General features: G+C 40.5%; 2 protein-coding genes across 2 annotated transcripts in view; one reads left to right on the top strand and one right to left on the bottom strand.

Annotated features, from left to right (window-relative positions):
• Positions 1 to 101: 101 nt before the first annotated feature.
• LOC134670296 (dnaJ homolog subfamily C member 28) lies at positions 102 to 4,783 on the top strand. Its single transcript, XM_063528041.1, has 5 exons — positions 102 to 307; positions 448 to 666; positions 2,221 to 2,397; positions 2,628 to 2,804; positions 3,365 to 4,783. Exons 1-5 carry the CDS (start codon positions 203 to 205, stop codon positions 3,800 to 3,802), a joined length of 1,116 nt encoding a protein of 371 aa, XP_063384111.1. The 5' UTR covers positions 102 to 202; the 3' UTR covers positions 3,803 to 4,783.
• Positions 4,784 to 6,187: 1,404 nt separating this feature from the next.
• LOC134670295 (trifunctional purine biosynthetic protein adenosine-3) overlaps positions 6,188 to 18,682 on the bottom strand; it is a 48,842-nt gene continuing 36,347 nt past the window's right edge. The window contains exons 16-24 of the mRNA XM_063528040.1: positions 17,890 to 18,005; positions 17,077 to 17,212; positions 15,898 to 16,076; positions 14,059 to 14,169; positions 13,752 to 13,895; positions 12,892 to 13,053; positions 12,176 to 12,309; positions 10,949 to 11,072; positions 6,188 to 6,425 (exon numbers count right to left, since the gene is read on the bottom strand). Of these exons, the coding sequence (XP_063384110.1) occupies positions 6,237 to 6,425; positions 10,949 to 11,072; positions 12,176 to 12,309; positions 12,892 to 13,053; positions 13,752 to 13,895; positions 14,059 to 14,169; positions 15,898 to 16,076; positions 17,077 to 17,212; positions 17,890 to 18,005 (1,295 nt within the window). The 3' untranslated portion in view covers positions 6,188 to 6,236. The remainder of the gene's footprint in view (positions 6,426 to 10,948; positions 11,073 to 12,175; positions 12,310 to 12,891; positions 13,054 to 13,751; positions 13,896 to 14,058; positions 14,170 to 15,897; positions 16,077 to 17,076; positions 17,213 to 17,889; positions 18,006 to 18,682) is intronic.

Below are 18,682 nucleotides of genomic sequence, written 5' to 3'. Positions count from 1 at the left end.
GTCGATGTCTAAAAACGGATTCACTGAAGCATATCTAAAATCACATATTTGAAACGCTCCCTTATTTTCCTCATGGTGGCTGTCTTGCATGAATGTCAAATTGACAATACCTATCAATCGACATCAAAATATTTTCGCCTAAACATGTTTATTTTTACGTAACATTGCACTAAACAAAATGCCAGTATTTTGGTAAAAAAAGATGATCAAATGCATCCTTTTCTCGGAAAGACTTGATCCCTTAACTTATATACTGGGATCAACACAAATCAGAACTTTGGCTATAGTGACCGACACGCAAATCGAAGTGAGTTCGCGTAATACTTTAATACGTTTGATACATGATGTCCTTATTGCGATTCTGTTTACCTAAACTAAATCGCTAAAGGACGGATCTATATAAATGAACGTACGAAACTGAATAAAATATCGTCTTACTGTTTTCAGGAGTGCTACTACACCCTAAAAATCCCAGTTAATTCTAAACAAGGCGTAGTGCGAGCAGCGTTTTTAGATTTAGCCAAAATCTACCACCCAGACTCTGGTTCACCAGAAGCTTGTATTGAGAAATTTGTGGACATTGAAAATGCCTTCCGTATACTTACCAAGCACAACACGGGGAAAAGCAGCCAGGAAGATGTGGAGAAAATAGTTCATGATATTAGAGTAAGATAATTTTCTAGAATATTAGAGGTTACATATTTTTTTAATGGTACATAGGACTTACTGGCCTCAGAAAAGTAGTGTTTCTAAAACATTGGAGCACTTTTATTCTTGTAGAAGTATAGGGCTTGTGATTCTGAACAGGAATAACCTAAATTTCTCGGAATCCTGAACACAACTTACAATAATGATAAAACAGTTATCAATGCCATAAGAGACTCATAATTATCAAATGACATGATCTGCATAGGTCCAAACGCCATAGAGAGGACTTGTTTGTAGACAGCCTTCTCTTTGCTAATGATGCCGCGTTCGTCGCTCACAGTCCGTCTCAGTTGCAGACAATCATGGACCAATTTTCAATAGCCTGCAATATCTTTTCCATGTCCATTAACGCCAAGAAAACCGTCATACTAGCGCAAGGATGTTCAGCCCAGCCAAGGATCATACTTAACGGCGCACCTCTCGAGGTGGTCAGCAAGTTTTGTTACCTTGGCTCGCTTGTGTTGAGCAATCTCTCGCTTGACGCGGAGATCGACTCCCGCATCGGCAGAGCAGCCAGTATGTTCGGGAGACTCCGTGCAAGGGCTTGGGACAACAAACATCTCACGGTAAAAACGAAATGCTTATTTACCAAGCCTGTGTCCTAAGCACACTTCTGTACGGAGCAGAATCCTGGACTACTTACGCAAAACAAGAACGCCGGCTGAACACCTTCCACATGCGCTGTCTGCGGAGCATACTCGGCATCACATGGAAGGATCGCGTGACAAACGAGTCTGTTCTAAGCGATGCACAGCTCCCTAGTATCACAGCCATACTAAAGAAGAGACGACTGAGGTGGCTTGGGCATGTGTACCGAATGGAACGGACTCGTTTACCACGTCAAATCCTACTAGGAGAGATTGCAAATGCAAAAAGACCGGTCGGACGACCAATGCTGCGCTACAAAGATTGTGTCAAGCGTGATATGGTTGCATTTAATATCTCATGCAACCAATGGCAGAGACTGGCCGAAGATCGACCTATGTGGCGACGTGTTGTTCATGATGGCCAATTCAAGCACGACGATGCCTGGTTTTCCTCTTTAAAAGAAAAACGCTTGAGGCGCCACGAGCAGGCCTCCAACCCCCACCCATCTGGGGGAGCATACACCTGCCGCGTGTGTGGACGAGGGATCCTCTCCCGCATAGGGCTATACAGCCACGAACGCAAGTGTCGTTACCTTGATGCTGCTTAAAACATCTGACACAGATGAAAAGGCCTATTATTGATCTGCATAGGTCCCGCAATCTCAGTATAGTCAGCTGCAGAGAAAAGGTACCCCCTGCATAGAAATTTGTATAAGCCCTTAATATAGAAACAGGTGATAAAGATAATTCATGGCCCCTCGGGTTCCTTTTAACAACATTGTCACTTCATAGTCCTACAAATTCAGCACAGCAAAAAAATACAAGAGGATGATTTTATAAGCTAGTTATTTCTGTCTTCAAACACTCATGCCCTATAAAAAGTTAAATAAAGGTATGGTTATGATACTGATTTACTAATTGTCAGCATACAGCGCCACAGCACCGGCAGTACCTGAGCTTCGACGGCGTTGGCTATGGCACTCCATTCCAGAGACAAAAGCAATGGGCTCAGGCCCGCGCTCAGCGGGCAGCATCCAACGTAATGGAGCACCGGGTCTCAAAAGCTGTAGCTTCAGAGAACACACTTATGAAGAAGGGTCAGGTTTGTACATACTCTAACAATAATTTAACACCAGAGTCTACAGAATTACAGATTCAATAGACAGTTTTGTTTAGTTTCAGTTTTGTTTTTTCGCATTTCTTAATGTTCCTATGTGAGGCAGTAATCAAAATTTGGAGATTTTTTTCTCATAATACACCGTCAGAAATCCCTTTCCCCTTACCTCAGCAAGCATAAATTTAATGGGCCCTTATGTATTATCTAATTTGCAGGGTTACGGAAAGAAGCACGACATTAAAACGAAATACGGCTTCGACCGGCTAGTGGAAGACCTTATCCAAGAATCTATGTCGAAGGGCGAGTTCGAGAAACTCAGCGGCATTGGCAAGCCTTTGAAGGATCAGAACAAAAATCCTTACGTCGACTTTACTACGCACAAGTTGAATGAGGTGACTTTTATTCTGAATAGGTACTACAAATAAAGTTGAATAATTAACAATCTGTGTGTTGGAATATTTTTTTATCTCAGACTGTTAGTGTTAACCAGCAGAATGGAGACTTTAGAACTATTTCAAGCATCGTAGATTCTAGTCTGTAAAAAAATATTCGTAAACTTTCAAGGCTTCAATTCTGCTCCAGTACGCATAACAACCCCGTAACTTTTGATTGGAAAGAAATCGGTTAACAATTGAATTAAATTCTTTATGTCATTGGCGATTCCGGTTAGCGTGCCAACCGGTTTTAGAAAGAATCCTTCCTGCTTCTTTACCTGCAAGAATAGCAAATATCAGCCTTGGCCGGTCTCTGTTTGATTTTTAAATAAAAATATACGGAAATCACTTAACATTTCGTACCTGTTTAATTCAAAATATCTATAACCTAAACTTATTATTGTACGAAAGACTTATACCCAATCAATCAATCAAATATTTATTTGCTATAAGTAAGAACAGTTGATGCAAAACACTCAAATTTTAAGAAACATTACTATTTTTTTATAATTTTACAGGTGCTTATAAACAACGGCTTCGTCCCAGAATGGATAACGATGAACAAAGAAATAAACCAAGACATAGAAGCCCTAAAAGAAGAGATCAGACGCGACAGGAGCTACCTCGGCCCTTACCCTCTATCAGAGCAAGACCTCCCAAAATGGGACCGCATATGCGAAGCGAACCGGGATCTAGCCAAATCAATCAACACTAAAATTAATACGTATAATTTAATAGTCCCTTTGATAAATAATCAGAAATTCCATGTAGATTTCGACAAGATATGCGAAGATGTTTTGGTGAGTGGAGTACATTCAGTTAAACCAGATACTAATGTGAAGGAAAAGTCTGTTACTAAAGTTTCTAATACCTCGGACTACGATTTTTTTGGAGTGTTTTTTAAAGCGTTAGGGGATTTATTTAATTTCAAATCTAAGAACAATCTAGATAGGTAGTTAAGCGGAATATGGACAAAGGTACATTGGGGTAATTTGGAAAAACCCGTATTAATAAATAACAAGATTCAATAATATTGAACTAAGTATTAATGTTCTATGCAGGGCTCGAACAATTCATGCGGATGACTTCAAACCACACCAAAGGATGATTTCAAATTTTGTTACTTCGTGCGACATGTCACACGGGAAGTTGCAAACATCATCCTGTATGCAAAATTACGTCATCCGCATGAATTGTTCGAGCGCTGGTCTATGTTTGAAGTATAAAAATGTTATTTTAGAGCATTTTTTTCTGCTTATATGTAACAAAATTATTGGCATGTAAATAAAGACAAGCATCAACCAATAACGGGTTAGATTGAAACTATTTGTAGCTGTATAAAGGTGCATAAACAAAAAATAATTTAATCCTCTTTTAACATTATAAACTGAGCCAATATACTATTTAAGACCTTATTTCTTTTTAATAAGGTAGAAAATTAAGCAATGAATTTGCTCGGTAGTAAACTAGATAAAGCAAACTGTGATAAAAATGGGTATATTTTAAATAAAAACAGTAAAATTGATGCAAAACGTTTTATTTATAACATATTTTAAACTACACAATTTCCTTAACAATACATTTATCATTATCACTGTTGAGTACAGCGCTACACTATAGCTTCATTAGCGATTCATAAATGCTGTGAATAAAATACCTATAACAAACCTGATTGGAACTCATAAATAAAAAGTTATTAAACAGTCTTAATAACTCTATTCTTTATAAAAAGGTCACAATTCTTTTCGTTGTCTTGTTCGTTGACCACTCTGTCGCGTTTCTATGTTTGTCTTTTATGAAATAAAAAAAAGTTGAGTGCTATTGCATGTATTTCTAGCCGTAGATTATAATTCGCTTGAGAAAAATTAAAAACTAAATTTCACGCCATACAAAAAGCTCCACTCCGTCACATTTTTTGGGGACAAGAAACAATACAACGAAAATAATTTTGTCCCAAAAACATAATTCACATATACACATAATTCTAGCAATAAACTGGAACAAAGCGTACACACAGTAAAACATAAGACTTGTAAATGTGACGAGTGAATAAGTATCACAAAAAAGTACACCATAGACAATATTTAGGTGTCATATCAAAAAAGTACACCATAGACAATATTTAGGTGTCATATCAAAAAAGTACACCATAGACAATATTTAGGTGTCATATCAAAAAAGTACACCATAGACAATATTTAGGTGTCATATCAAAAAAGTACACCATAAACAATATTTAGGTGTCATATCAAAAAAGAGTACATTTACAGATTTACTACAAAAAGGTCGTAAGTTTAAGTAAATATAGCGCAATATCATTTAGATAATAACTACAAATTTACAGGTATTTGTAAAATCACAAGAAAAAAAATATTCGAGGTTTGTTTTTTACGTAACAAAATTATAATTATTTAACACTAATTGATCCGTCACTGAGCAAGAAGATATGTACAATTCGTTGGAATGTTACTTAATAAATGGCACTGTAATGATAATTAATATGTACTAAATATAAAAGCTGATTTTAACACTTTCGGTGCCGGACGCCCCGTTTCCAGTACAAAATTAACGCTCATACGTGTTCTTGGCAGTGAATGTGATAAGCTTGTACGAATAATATGATGACGATATCAAAAAGATACTTAACATAACAAAAACATTACTAACGTAACAAATATTTGTTACGTTACGAGTGCCTATAAAGGCTCCTACACACTGTGCCGCCGGGTATTTACCGCGCTTGTATGCCGCCGGCATAATCAGGCCCGGCAGGCAATGGAAGCATTGCTGGCAGTATGCCCGCCGGCATAGTGCGTAGGAGCCTTAAAACTGGTATAAAAATAGAAAATCCGCAGCGGCTATGTTGAATTTCTTAATAAAGAAAAGGTTTAGTGGTCATAATATCCAGGTAATGGTGGTCCACCTATCCTATTTTTTGTCCAATAATGTGTATTGGAAATGTCAAAGAAATTGGACAGGTGGAATACCAACCAAGGAATAAGAAGGGTAACTTGCACCACCCCACTAACCCGGGGCTAACCGGATAAACCGTTAACCCAGTGTCAAATTGTACTGGTAACCATGGTAACTCCAGGTTTAACCAGTTAACTCTGGGGTTAGGTTAATGAAGCAAGTGGCGCCAAGATGCTTAAAGCAGCGACAAAAATATTTTGCATTAATTTTCTCGTCTTACTATTGCTTAGCGTAAACAAACCACACAGTGGTGTCGTCGAAACTTATATACCTAGGTATAAAAATAGGCCTATTTGAGATACGTGGGCCATACTGAAAGTTTCTGGATTCTGATATATGAGACGACCTATTATTTCTAAGTCCAGGAATTTTCTGTGTGCCCTAAGTATAGCTAGCGATGTATCACGGACTACATATCTAACCAGAGTACCACATGATGTTGCCCTGCTGGCTGAGCCTGACGCGGCCGGTGGTGAGCAGGCGGAGGGCCTGCGGGAAGGCGCGGTGCTCTGCGGAGTGGATGCGCTCCGTGAGGGTCTCCACGGTGTCGTCCTTGAGGACGGGCACGCGCTCTTGAAGGATGATGGGGCCTGTGTCCATGCCCTCCTGAAAATTTTATATGTTTTTACATGCTTTTATTTACTTTCACCTGACCGTTGTCTGTAATCAAATCCAATTTGATCCACTTCCCGGGTTCCGATTGAGCTGAAATTTTGCATGCATGTATAAATCGGATGACAATGCAATATTATGGTACCATCAAGCTGATCTGATGATGGAGACAGGAGGTGGCCATAGGAACTCTATGATGAAACAACGCAACCTAATTGTTTTAGGGGTTTCTATAATTGTCTCGATGAGTATTAATAGTTGTCTGTCGTAAGAAAAGTACAGTCAGCGATAAAAGCTTGTACCAAAAATGAAATTTTTGCCAAAAACGTATTTAAGAGCGCTCTTACAAGAAAAGTCGAAATAATGCAAAATTGATGATACTAGTCGACCAAATTCAGGACTTTGTGCTCATTATTAGAAACAATGAGTACTTGTTCCAGTAAAAGCGTCTTCTTATCTTTTTAAATATCGTTGTAAATATTAGAAAAAGGACTTATTAAATTAGTAATGAATTTTTTTCTGATGGTCGTTTCCAAAAAACCCCGTGAAGCACTGAACGGCAAGCTCTTATTTGGAAATGTTGAGAAGTTTACTCTGCTAAACCTGGCTATTTTGTATTACTAATACCCTGTACTTTAGGCATATCAAACGATATTTTTCCTACATACCTTTGAGAAAGAGAAAATCAAAGTAAAACGAACTCAATTTTCTCTCCAAAACAAGTGTCAATTCCTACGAAAATCTACTTAATATCGAAGTCATTTTCATACTCCAGCAATCTGCAACGTTTGCTTATACTGTTGGTATACATTAGTGTTTATGAAATTCTACTATAATTTTTTGGCAATTTTTTGAAAACTACTCTATATTACCGCTGACGCGCGCTGCGCTAGCTCAGTGCCGCGGCAGAGCTTGTAGAGGCAGGACGTGTGTCGGTCGGCTCCGCACATTTTCAACGGCGACGACGAGATTTTTTATCATTGTGTGCGGCGGGCGCCGTGTAAAACGCTATACTGTGTGCGTGTAAACCGCAACGAGAGACTTTGATCCTAGCACTGTTTTTATAGTATTATAATTTATAATGGTACAGTTTAATAAACTACCGGACAGTTTTAAAAATATTTGAAACGACCTGACATTCTATATGTATTAATGTTGACTCAACATAGTACTCAGGGTCTGATGATGGAGCCGGAAGGTGGTCACCGGTACCAATCAACCATGCAACTAAACCACTTCGTGTTTGGGCTCGTTTGATTCGGCTCAACAAGATCTTTGACTTAAGATAGTACTCAGGGTCTGATGATGCAGCCGGAAGGTGGTCACCAGTACCAATCAACCATGCAACTAAACCACTTCGTGTTTAGGCTCGTTTTATTTGTCTCAACAAGATCTTTGACACAAGATAGTACTCAGGGTCTGATGATGGAGCCGGAAGGTGGTCACCGGTACCAATCAACCATGCAACTAAACCACTTCGTGTTTGGGCTCGTTTGATTCGGCTCAACAAGATCTTTGACTTAAGATAGTACTCAGGATCTGATGATGGAGCCGGAAGGTGACCACCAGTACCAATCAACCATGCAACTAAACCACTTCATGTTTAGGCTCGTTTTATTCGTCTCAACAAGATCTTTGACACAAGATAGTACTCATGGTCTGATGATGGAGCCGGAAGGTGGTCACCGGTACCAATCAACCATGCAACTAAACCACTTCGTGTTTGGGCTCGTTTGATTCGGCTCAACAAGATCTTTGACTTAAGATAGTACTCAGGACCTGATGATGGAGCCGGAAGGTGGTCACCAGTACCAATCAACCATGCAACTAAACCACTTCGTGTTTAGGCTCGTTTTATTCGTCTCAACAAGATCTTTGAAACAAGATAGTACTCAGGGTCTGATGATGGAGCCGGAAGGTGGTCACCGGTACCAATCAACCATGCAACTAAACCACTTCGTGTTTGGGCTCGTTTGATTCATCTGAACAAGATCTTTGACACAAGATACTCAAGGTCTGATGATGGAGCCGGAATGTGGTCACCGGTACCAATCAACCATGCAATTAAATCACTTCGTGTTTAGGCACGGTTTATTCATCTCAATAAGATCTTTGACACAAGGTAGTACTCAGGGTCTGAGGATGGAGCTCGAAGGTGGCCACGGGTACCAGTCTACCATGTAACTGAACCACTTCGTGTTTGGGCTCGTTTGATTTGTCGCAACAAGATCTTTGACACAAGGTAGTACTCAGGGTCTGATGATGGAGCCGGAAGGTGGTCACCGGTACCAATGATGACTGACCTGATGAATGACCACCTTCAAGCTCCATCATCAGACTCAGAGTATCACCTAGTGTCAAAGATCTTTTTGAGACGAATCAAACGAGCCTAAACACGATGTGGTTTAGTTGCATGGTTGATTGGTAATGGTGACCACCTTCCGGCTGCATCATCAGACCCTGAGTACTATCTTAAGTCAAAGATCTTGTTGAGCCGAATCAAATGAGCCCAAACACGAAGTGGTTTAGTTGCATGGTTGATTGGTACCGGTGACCACCTTCCGGCTCCATCATCAGACCCTGAGTACTATCTTGTGTCAAAGATCTTGTTGAGACAAATAAAACGAGCCTTAACACGAAGTGGTTTAGTTGCATGGTTGATTGGCATGGTGACCACCTTCCGGCTCCATCATCAGACCTTGAGTACTATCTTGTGTCAAAGATCTTGTTGAGACGAATAAAACGAGCCTAAACACGAAGTGGTTTAGTTGCATGGTTGATTGGTACCGGTGATCACCTTCCAGCTCCATCATCAGAGTCTGAGTATCACCTAGAGTCAAAGATCTTGTTGAGACGAATCAAACGAGCCTAAACACGATGTGGTTTAGTTGCATGGTTGATTGGTAATGGTGACCACCTTCCGGCTCCATCATCAGACCCTGAGTACTGCCTTGTGTCAAAGATCTTGTTGAGACGAATCAAAGGAGCCCAAACACGAAGTTGTTTAGTTACATGATAGACTGGTACCCGTGGCCACCTTCCAGCTCCATCATCAGACCCTGTGTATCTTCAGTGTCAAAGATCTTATTGAGACGAATCAAACGAGCCTAATCATGTCACTACATGGTTGATTGGTATCCGTGACCACCTTCCGGCTCCATCATCAGACCCTGAGTACTATCTTGTTTCTTGTGTGTTGTGTAGATCTGAGGATCTGATGATAATGATGATGATTAAGGTGGTGGTCATACCAGTTCGTTTTTAAACCCTCGTTGATACAAACTTTACAACCTATAGGTACCAAATGCAATGATGAAACATGTAAATAAGCGAGTACCTATAATTTCTTTCGAGTAATATACCTTCATAAGTACGAGTATGGCGCTATTCATAAATTACGTCGTTTCAAATGGAAGGAGGGGGGGGGGGGGGTCTGGACATCGGATGATGGTAGCATGACGTAGGAGGAAACAGAGTCATCCAAAGCATGATTTTTGGATGATTTGAGGGGTGGGGCCCCGGTCAAAAATCGTCAAAAATAGATGACGTAATTTATGAACAGCCCCTATGTACATTTGCACTGCATTTAGTATTTTCGTACTTACCAAATAACAGTTTTAGGACTTTAAAAGTTAAGTACAGTTAGTGTTGTTATGGTTGATTTCAATATGCTTCGCGAAGGATCAAGAATGTTTAATCCATCATTGTAGTGCGAGTGTGGTAGAAGGGATCGGCATACTGAGCTCGCACGGCCTGCCGCAGCGCGTAAAATACCTAAACTCGCTCAACCCCGAAATGTAATAGCACTCTTAATTTTATTTCAGAAAACCTACGAGTACAAAAGGTGGATTAATATTCTTTACACACTAGTAGAGAATATACATACCAAGTTTTATACAGTTTTTGAGAAATTGGTATTTGATAAATCAAAATGCAAAAATATTCATGTCACCAAATGAGTCTTTTATCATAAATAATAAAAGACGTTTATTCAAAAAGTTTGAACATAGGTAAGTACATAATAAAAGTACACAACATTGCTTACAAACTAATGATAAATAATCGTAACATGATGCTGTTCCATGGCTAGGCTAAAAATACAGGCACTATAACAATAGTTGGCTTGTTATCATTTAAAAAAAATCAGAAGCGTAACGATTAGAAGCGATAGGAACGAAACGCTGCTGCTGGAATATCCCAGAGTTCCGTCTTTGAGTGTGAGATTGTGAGGTCCTATAGTACGTTTTTTTTTAGCATTAGAAAGAACTTGCAAGAAGGTAAGCGATCTTGACATGTCTTTTATTGAAAAACGCTTTTTAAAAATCAAAAACTATTACTTATGAAAGCAGAAGAATATAAATGATCGTATTAGATTCATAATTGTTACATATTTGCCGTAACTTATTTTTAAAATGTGTTTTTCAATTAAAAGACACATCAAGATTGTTTACCTTATTTCTAATGCTAAAAAAAACGAACTATAATCGTGTGGCAATATGGTATGGTATAGAACTTACGTCGACGAAGTGTATCGTGCACCCGCTCTCGCGATCGCCGGCCTCCAGGCACTGTTTCTGCGCCGCCAGGCCGGGGTGCAGGGGCAGCAGAGACGGGTGGATGTTAACCAGCTTGCCTTTCCATCTGTTCAATAATAAATGTTTAATGCAAGCAATCGTAATCTGTATAATATTATGACAAGCTCAATTAATTTAAGACTCCTGGTTGGCATAACGGTGACCTTAGGGTTCCCCCACATATGTCGACGCGGAATCGGCAAAACGTGATACGAAATAGTACATTATTGTCGAGGCTCGGAAGTAGCTACTTGCAGGCTGAGGATTCGTTTTAAACGGACGACCTTGGGAGTCCGTTTAATTGAATCCGAAGCCAGCAAGTAGCCTTCCAGCCGAGTCATATATAGTGCTTTTCTCAAAAATGGTGCAAGAAATATAAATATCATAGAAATATTTTACAAATGCAACGTTCTTACATATATATTTTGACAGAAAAAAGCCCTTGCCGCCTTTTTATTTTTTTTAAATAAAAAAATAGAAGTGTATTTTTCTGCCAAAAATACGCCAACCTATTTGAGACATCTAAATAGTCGCGGTACTAATCATCTGTTTGGCTGTTTAATGGGCCTGTGCCTTCATTTGATATGGCCATTTCAACTTTTAAAAAGTTTGGAACTCGACAAATAATGGAATTTGTATGCAACATTGCAGTCCCAAAATCGAGACTGCAATGTTTTTAATTTTTGACTGACCATAAACTACGCGCTTCGCGACCTATTTTTTAGACGGCAAAGTCGACTTTGCCGTCCATTTTTGAGAAAAAGCTTTATGTCTGCGCAATAAGAGCGAAAAAGTCGTCGTTCGGCTCGGGTCGCATCTGCCGGCGCCTGCCGACGCCTCGACGGCTTTTTCACAAGCAAGGATAGTCAAATGGCGTTCTAAAAAATTTAATTCTGTGTCGAAAGATGGCAGTAAATTTACTGTGACTACAAAATTTACTTTGACAATACGCCTCTATACTAATCAAATATAGCCAATATCATGCATTGCACCTAGGCTGAATAGACCACATAGGTACTTACCCCCTTATTCATAAACGTTTACTAAAGTTGGCAAGCCGACAATAAACGTTTGTCCCTTTCCATCATACCAATACGTCGGAAAGGGACAAACGATTATTATCGGCTTGTCAACTTTAGTAAACTTTTCTCCACGGCTACTTAAACTTACTTTTTCACAAATTCGCTGGACAGTATCCTCATGTAGCCGGCGAGACAGACGATGTCTATTTTATGTGCCTCTAGCGCCGCGGTGATGGCGCGGTCGAATTCTTCGCGAGACTTGTAGTCTTTGTGGTTAAATACCTGAAAATTAAATGTTAGTAGAGTAAGACCAAGAACAGTCTGCAACGATTCTAATAACACACCCAGTGCAAGTGTTATTTTATACGTCATACTATGAAATTATGACGTATGACTTGACGTCACGGTCAAGTTATCTACTCTTTATCTTCGTACCGCCCGCCAGACAAAAGGGAATATTAAATGTATTTGTAATTTTAATTGGGTTGAATTTCATTTGTTCGAAAATCGTATGAGACAAACGAAAAGCGACTTTGTTTGTTTTTATCAAAGTTGAAAATCTATTGAGCGTACATCGTAATGTACATTAGGGGGTACGAGGTTAGTCCTTTCCGATTAATTAACTGCGGTTTAGGGTTTTGCAATTATATAAATGATAATTTTACAAAGCTTTTTATTAAATCGAAGTAGTTCCTCACATTTATAACATTATCTATATGTTACAAAGAGTTACGGTAATACCCCCTTATTCATAAACGTTTACTAAAGTTAACTTTAGTAAACGTTTATGATTAAGGGGGTTATTGTTTTACAATTATTTGTCAAATGTGTTTACAAAGGTATAAACACTACAATTTAACTTACCAACGTGGGAACGCCGGCCTTTTCCGCCCTCTTCAAAGCGAAAGCATCCTTCTTGTTACTGATCACAAGGGCTATATTCGCACACATGCACTGCGAAGGGTCGCGAGTTGTGTCCAGTAATGCTTGCAGGTTGCTGCCGTTACCGGATACTAGTACTGCTACCTGAAAATGACCTTATCGTGAGGACATATAGTTCAAAATACAATGAACTCGCCGCTTGTCTCTGCTCTAGCAAGTCATAGTGCGTTTGTTAAATATATTTCGCAAATAACATTGACTTTTGAGAAAAACTACTTCTGAGTGTATAAGAAGTATTTATCTACAGTTACAATAGTTAAGACATGTTTATGAAGAAAAGTTGTCAACGATGGAGCGCCTTACCCGTGGGCTGCGCTCACATGCTTCATTACCAGCACCAAATTGCCATATGACCGAATTTGCAGCATTCATAGCATTCTTATTGATCTTACCTTTTTGCCGCGCAGAGTTGGCATTCTCCTGGTAAAGTTTGTTGCAGAATGACCTATTTGTACCACTTGTAGCATGTTATAGAATGACCCTTTTTCTGGGGAAAGTAGATATCCACCTGATAAAATCGAACGCCAAGACAAAGCTGTCGAATATTACACACGTTCCGCCCGCGGGCCGCTCTTGGATGCTGCCATCACGATGTTACCGAATAATGTCCTAATTTGCAGCAGTTATAACATTGTTATTATTGATCTTAACCTCTTGCTAGACAGTGTGAGCATCATCCTGGTGAAGTCGAGCGCGTAGGCGAAGTTGTCGACGATTAACCTCTACATTATATTGCCAAATGACCTAATTTGCAGCACTTATAGCATTGTTATGGATCTTACCTTTTTGCTGGGCAGAGTGGGCATCCGCCGGGTAAAGTCGAGTGCGGAGGCGAAATTGTCGACGATGACGCGCGCCCCGCCCGCGGGCCGCGCTTGAATGCTGCCGATCACCATGGCGCCGTACGCCCGTGTGATGTTCATCACCTGTATGGTAATTGAGATTGTTAATATTTTCCGTACACATAACAATTGTGTTTTAGAAATTTAGGAGGCATGTACAGAGCGGACTGTCAAAGGTCAGCGCATATCAATGTGATAATGTCCAAGGTCGAATACTTGATAGCCAAAGGTGCTAAATATATCTCACCTCAGCCTGATCTTCGGGGGAGACGATGAGGACCATACCGATGCCGCAATTGAATGTCCGGACCATTTCTTCGTCGGAGACTGAGCCGGCATCCGCGATCCATGCGAACACCTGCAACAATATAGCGGACAGATTTACCTAATGCTTAATATTGTAGTCTATCGCTTATAAGACTTTTAGCGGTAGCCGGAAAAGTCATAAAGGTCACGTCACTACTACTACTACTTCTGTATACAGCGGTAAATACGCCTTTTAAAATTCACTCAGTGCTATCAGCTTTATGTTGAGCGTATTCGACCTTACGTATACAGTAATAAGGTAGCTTACGGGGTACACGTTCCACCAGTACGCGTTGAGCCGCGCTCGCACCCACTCGGGCGTCACGCGGGGGATGTTGTCCATCAGTCCTCCGCCTGTGATGTGCGCTTTGCTCGCCGTAGGGCTAGTACTAAGCAGACGAGTCTCAACCTTATATATACAGTAGTAAGGTAGCTTACAGGGTGCACGTTCCACCAGTGCGCGTTGAGCCGCGCTCGCACCCACTCGGGCGTCACACGGGGGATGTTGTCCATCAGTCCTCCGCCTGTGATGTGCGCTTTACTCGCCGTAGGGCTAGTACTAAGCAGACGAGTCTCAACCATATATATACAGTAGTAAGGTAGCTTACAGGGTGCACGTTCCACCAGTGCGCGTTGAGCCGCGCTCGCACCCACTCGGGCGTCACGCGGGGGATATTGTCCATTAGTCCTCCGCCTATGATGTGCGCTTAACTCGCCGTAGGTTAACCAAGCAGCCGAGTCTCAACCTTATATACAGGGCGTCCCACGGCGATGCCACATGGAGGGAAAGTACCTTAAATATCATAGATAGCATATTTTGCTGAAAGAAGACTTCATTTTATTTTTAAAACTTAGTAAAGTTGCATTCATACTTTTTTTAATTTTTTTTGAAAAAAATGTATGGAAAAAAATTATCGCGTCATTGGAGGAAAAGTACCTTAATTATTGTAAATGAACATCTTACTGAAAGAAGACATTATTTCGATTTAAAAAAACAAGTTGAATTGCATTTTAAATAATTTCATGGTTAAACCGGGAATCGAACCCGCTACACGAGAAAAAAAAATACCTTGTAGCTTTGTCATACCTAGTCATACCGATCGAAAGGCTTCAATGTGAGAATTAATTGGATGGAAAACATTTTGAGCATTTGATAAATTGATTTAATTTTGTATTAAAAATATTAAAATGCATGGCCTTTATTTTTATTTCGTTATTTAGCAAAAAAGTAATTCTCACATTGAAGCCTTTCGATCGATATGACAAAGCTACAGGGTATTTTTTTTTCTCGTGTAGCGGGTTCGATTCCCGGTTTAACCATGAAATTATTTAAAATGCAATTCAACTTATTTTTTTAAATCGAAATAATGTCTTCTTTCAGTAAGATGTTCATTTACAACAATTAAGGTACTTTTCCTTCAATGACGCGATATTTTTTTTCCATACATTTTTTTTCTAAAAAAATTAAAAAAGTATGAATGCAACTTTACTAAGTTTTAAAAATAAAATGAAGTCTTCTTTCAGAAAAATATGCTATCTATGATATTTAAGGTACTTTCCCTCCATGTGGCATCGCCGTGGGACGCCCTGTATACAGTAGTAAGGTAGCTTACAGGGTGCACGTTCCACCAGTGCGCGTTGAGCCGCGCGCGCACCCACTCGGGCGTCACGCGGGGGATATTGTCCATTAGTCCTCCGCCTATGATGTGCGCTTAACTCGCCGTAGGTTAACCAAGCAGCCGAGTCTCAACCTTATATATACAGTAGTAAGGTAGCTTACAGGGTGCACGTTCCACCAGTGCGCGTTGAGCCGTGCGCGCACCCACTCAGGCGTCACGCGGGGGATGTTGTCCATCAGTCCTCCGCCTGTGATGTGTGCCGCGGCCTTTACTAGTCCTCGTTGTAGGGCTGGCAGTACTGCGCGGACGTAGATGCGGGTCGGTTTGATTAGCTCTTCGCCTGTGGGTGAGAATATTAAATTAGTGCAAGTCCGTTAAGTACGAATCGTATTACTAGAGACTCGTGTTCCGGAATGACCGTGACATGATGAAAACGTCTTTAAATAAACAAGTGCGAGTCGATCTCGCGCACGAAGGGTTTCGTACCTTTACGCAAAAAACGGCAAAAAAATCATGTTTGTTGTATGGTAGCCCCACTTAAAAAAATATATTATTTTGTTTTTAGTATTTGTTGTTATAGCGGCAACAGAAATACATCATCTGTGAAAATTTCAACTGTCTAGCTATCACGGTTCATGAGTGACAGACAGACGGACTGACAGCGGAGTCTTGGTAATAGGCTCCCGTTTTTACCCTTTGGGCGCGGAACCCTAAAAATACCGACAATTCAATAAGTGTACTTTGTATAATTTGTGATATCAGTAAAGCAGATATGCTTTTCATATTGATTTACGTACATTGGCCCGCCCGTTGCTATCTCTATTGCACGCGCATACTGCCTATTGCTGTCCCACTTGTCCCGCCCATAATGCCGGATGTCAATGTCACTATGCGAGCTTGACAGCAATATAATTATGAGCGTGCAATAGAAATAGCTATCAATAGAAGAAATAGCGTCAATGTACGTCAGGTCCGTGTACGAAAATCTATTCCGAAAGAGTCGCTTCTTTATAATTCATTATTCTTACAAACTAAACATACACAAGTTACTAACTAAACATTGCTGCCGCTCCTAGACGCTTCCGGTGCAAAAGTGCCCATAATACTCGCGGCATTGCCGCGCTGGATGGCTATGGATAGCCTTTGCACCAGAAACGACTCGGAGCGGGGGTCCTCCCCCTTCCGCCTAAGTCGACGGCCTATGTCGCTCACCATGTTTTTCGCATCCGCCCCCCAGCAGCCTGCCGTTTCTACCGCAAAAGCGACAAAAATGTACCCTGCTCCCAGGGGGGCATTCATTATTTGATTTTGTACGTGTGTTCAATGGTGCTCAAACTCACCTAAAGTCAGTCCTTCCTTGCTGAAAGGCGCCTTGTCGCTAAGCGTCAAGCCGGCCTTCTTAACAAGTTTGTGGATCAAACTGAAGCCGTTGCTGTGAACTCCGTTCGAGGGCAGACCGATTATCGTGTCGCCGACCTGTATGCAGATAATCAAATAAGATGCTAAGCGTAAAATCAACCATATTAAAGTTTACAGTTCCGATATTTAGATTAGAATAGAATAAAAATCGTTTAGTCGACAGAAACCGTTGTCTAACCACAGAATATTTAATAGTACTACCGTACAGAAAGGAAACTTCCTACAAAAACAAAGTTTGACAGCGGTTCAGGGTCGAATCATGCTGTCCCTTTCTAATATATGGCACTATCCCTTTCGGCTATTTAGGGTTGTCAAAAATCAAGTGATTATCTTATGTCGTGCACGCAAAAGGAAGTCAAGTGGTGCGAACCCTAATAATTGCTGGGAGCAATGCTGAACCGAGCGGAGCCGAATTTGACCGAAGTCAGGAGTTTCGCACCCCTGGTCTAACTTGAATTTTTAGTCGCTATTGACGACATGTTTCAATGACATCTTGCCGCCCGTAAATTTTTCCTAAAATAACTTTCGAGCTCTTATCCGGACTGTGGTTAAACCTTAACAATAAACTGAAACACGGATAAAAAATACCAGTCAGAATGACTCCTCGTCAGTTTTTAAGTATAAGTAGTCAATTGCATGAAAATGTTAATGTATTCCTTTATATTCTAGACTTTTTCTGGGCTTTTCCAAGATTTTTCACTTTCACATTTAAGTGCCCTAAACTTAATGCTTACGGTGATCTCTTGTATCTTTGGCAGGATGTGGCTCCTCTCAACAACGCCGAGCGCGAAGCCCGCAATGTCGTATACTCCAGCATCGTACATTCCAGGCATCTCCGCAGTTTCACCGCCTGCAAGAAGACAAATAAATACAATATGAGCTAGCTCCAGTGTGTACAGTATTTCCTCCTAAAATATTTTAAAAAACGTCTTATTAGTAAGTACAGATACCTAATAATTACTCTCGCGCCGTTTGCTTGTTTCATTTATGTATGTAATTGTAAACGAATTTTTAAATTACATTCACTATTAGTCCATCAGCGAAATATATAGGAAAGTTAGTGGACTGGCGCTGTTTCATATCGTTGACCCAGCCAATAATATAATTATAGTGACTACAACTCTGAGCCACTTAGGAAACCACAACCCTTCCCTAACATCAATCTTCCACAAGCAACGTAATCAAGGAACGTAGGAGGACTAGCGCCATTGCCAGAGTATATCGCCACACATGGCGACCGCGCCAACCACAATGTTAGTGAAAAGGTCTAAGGTCTTAATTAGTAGTAACAATAGTTAAGAGGTGTTATTAGTACTTACCTTAGAAGTGCAGCCTGAGCCTACCTGCAACCTTCAGCCACTCCGGACATCTAGTCGCCCACAAGCGAAGTAATCAAGGAACGTAAGGGGACTAGCGCCATTACTGAGTATGTCACCACACATGGCGACCCCGCCAACATTAACATATTTATTTAAAGAATGATACATATATGATACGACTTACCTATAAGTGCAGCTTGTGCCTGCC

Source organism: Cydia fagiglandana, chromosome 13 (assembly GCF_963556715.1).
Source record: "Cydia fagiglandana chromosome 13, ilCydFagi1.1, whole genome shotgun sequence".
NCBI lineage: Eukaryota > Metazoa > Arthropoda > Insecta > Lepidoptera > Tortricidae > Cydia > Cydia fagiglandana.
The sequence above is the reverse complement of the archived record's forward strand: the minus strand, read 5'-3'. Positions and strand labels throughout refer to the sequence as shown.

Bases quoted from the DNA above. Each gene is read 5' to 3' on its own strand.
- LOC134670296 (XM_063528041.1), top strand. From the start codon at position 203: ATGATCAAATGCATCCTTTTCTCGGAAAGACTTGATCCCTTAACTTAT. The intron at 308-447 runs GTGAGTTCGCGT...TACTGTTTTCAG, and splicing joins TGACCGACACGCAAATCGAA to GAGTGCTACTACACCCTAAA. The intron at 2,398-2,627 runs GTTTGTACATAC...TCTAATTTGCAG, and splicing joins CACTTATGAAGAAGGGTCAG to GGTTACGGAAAGAAGCACGA.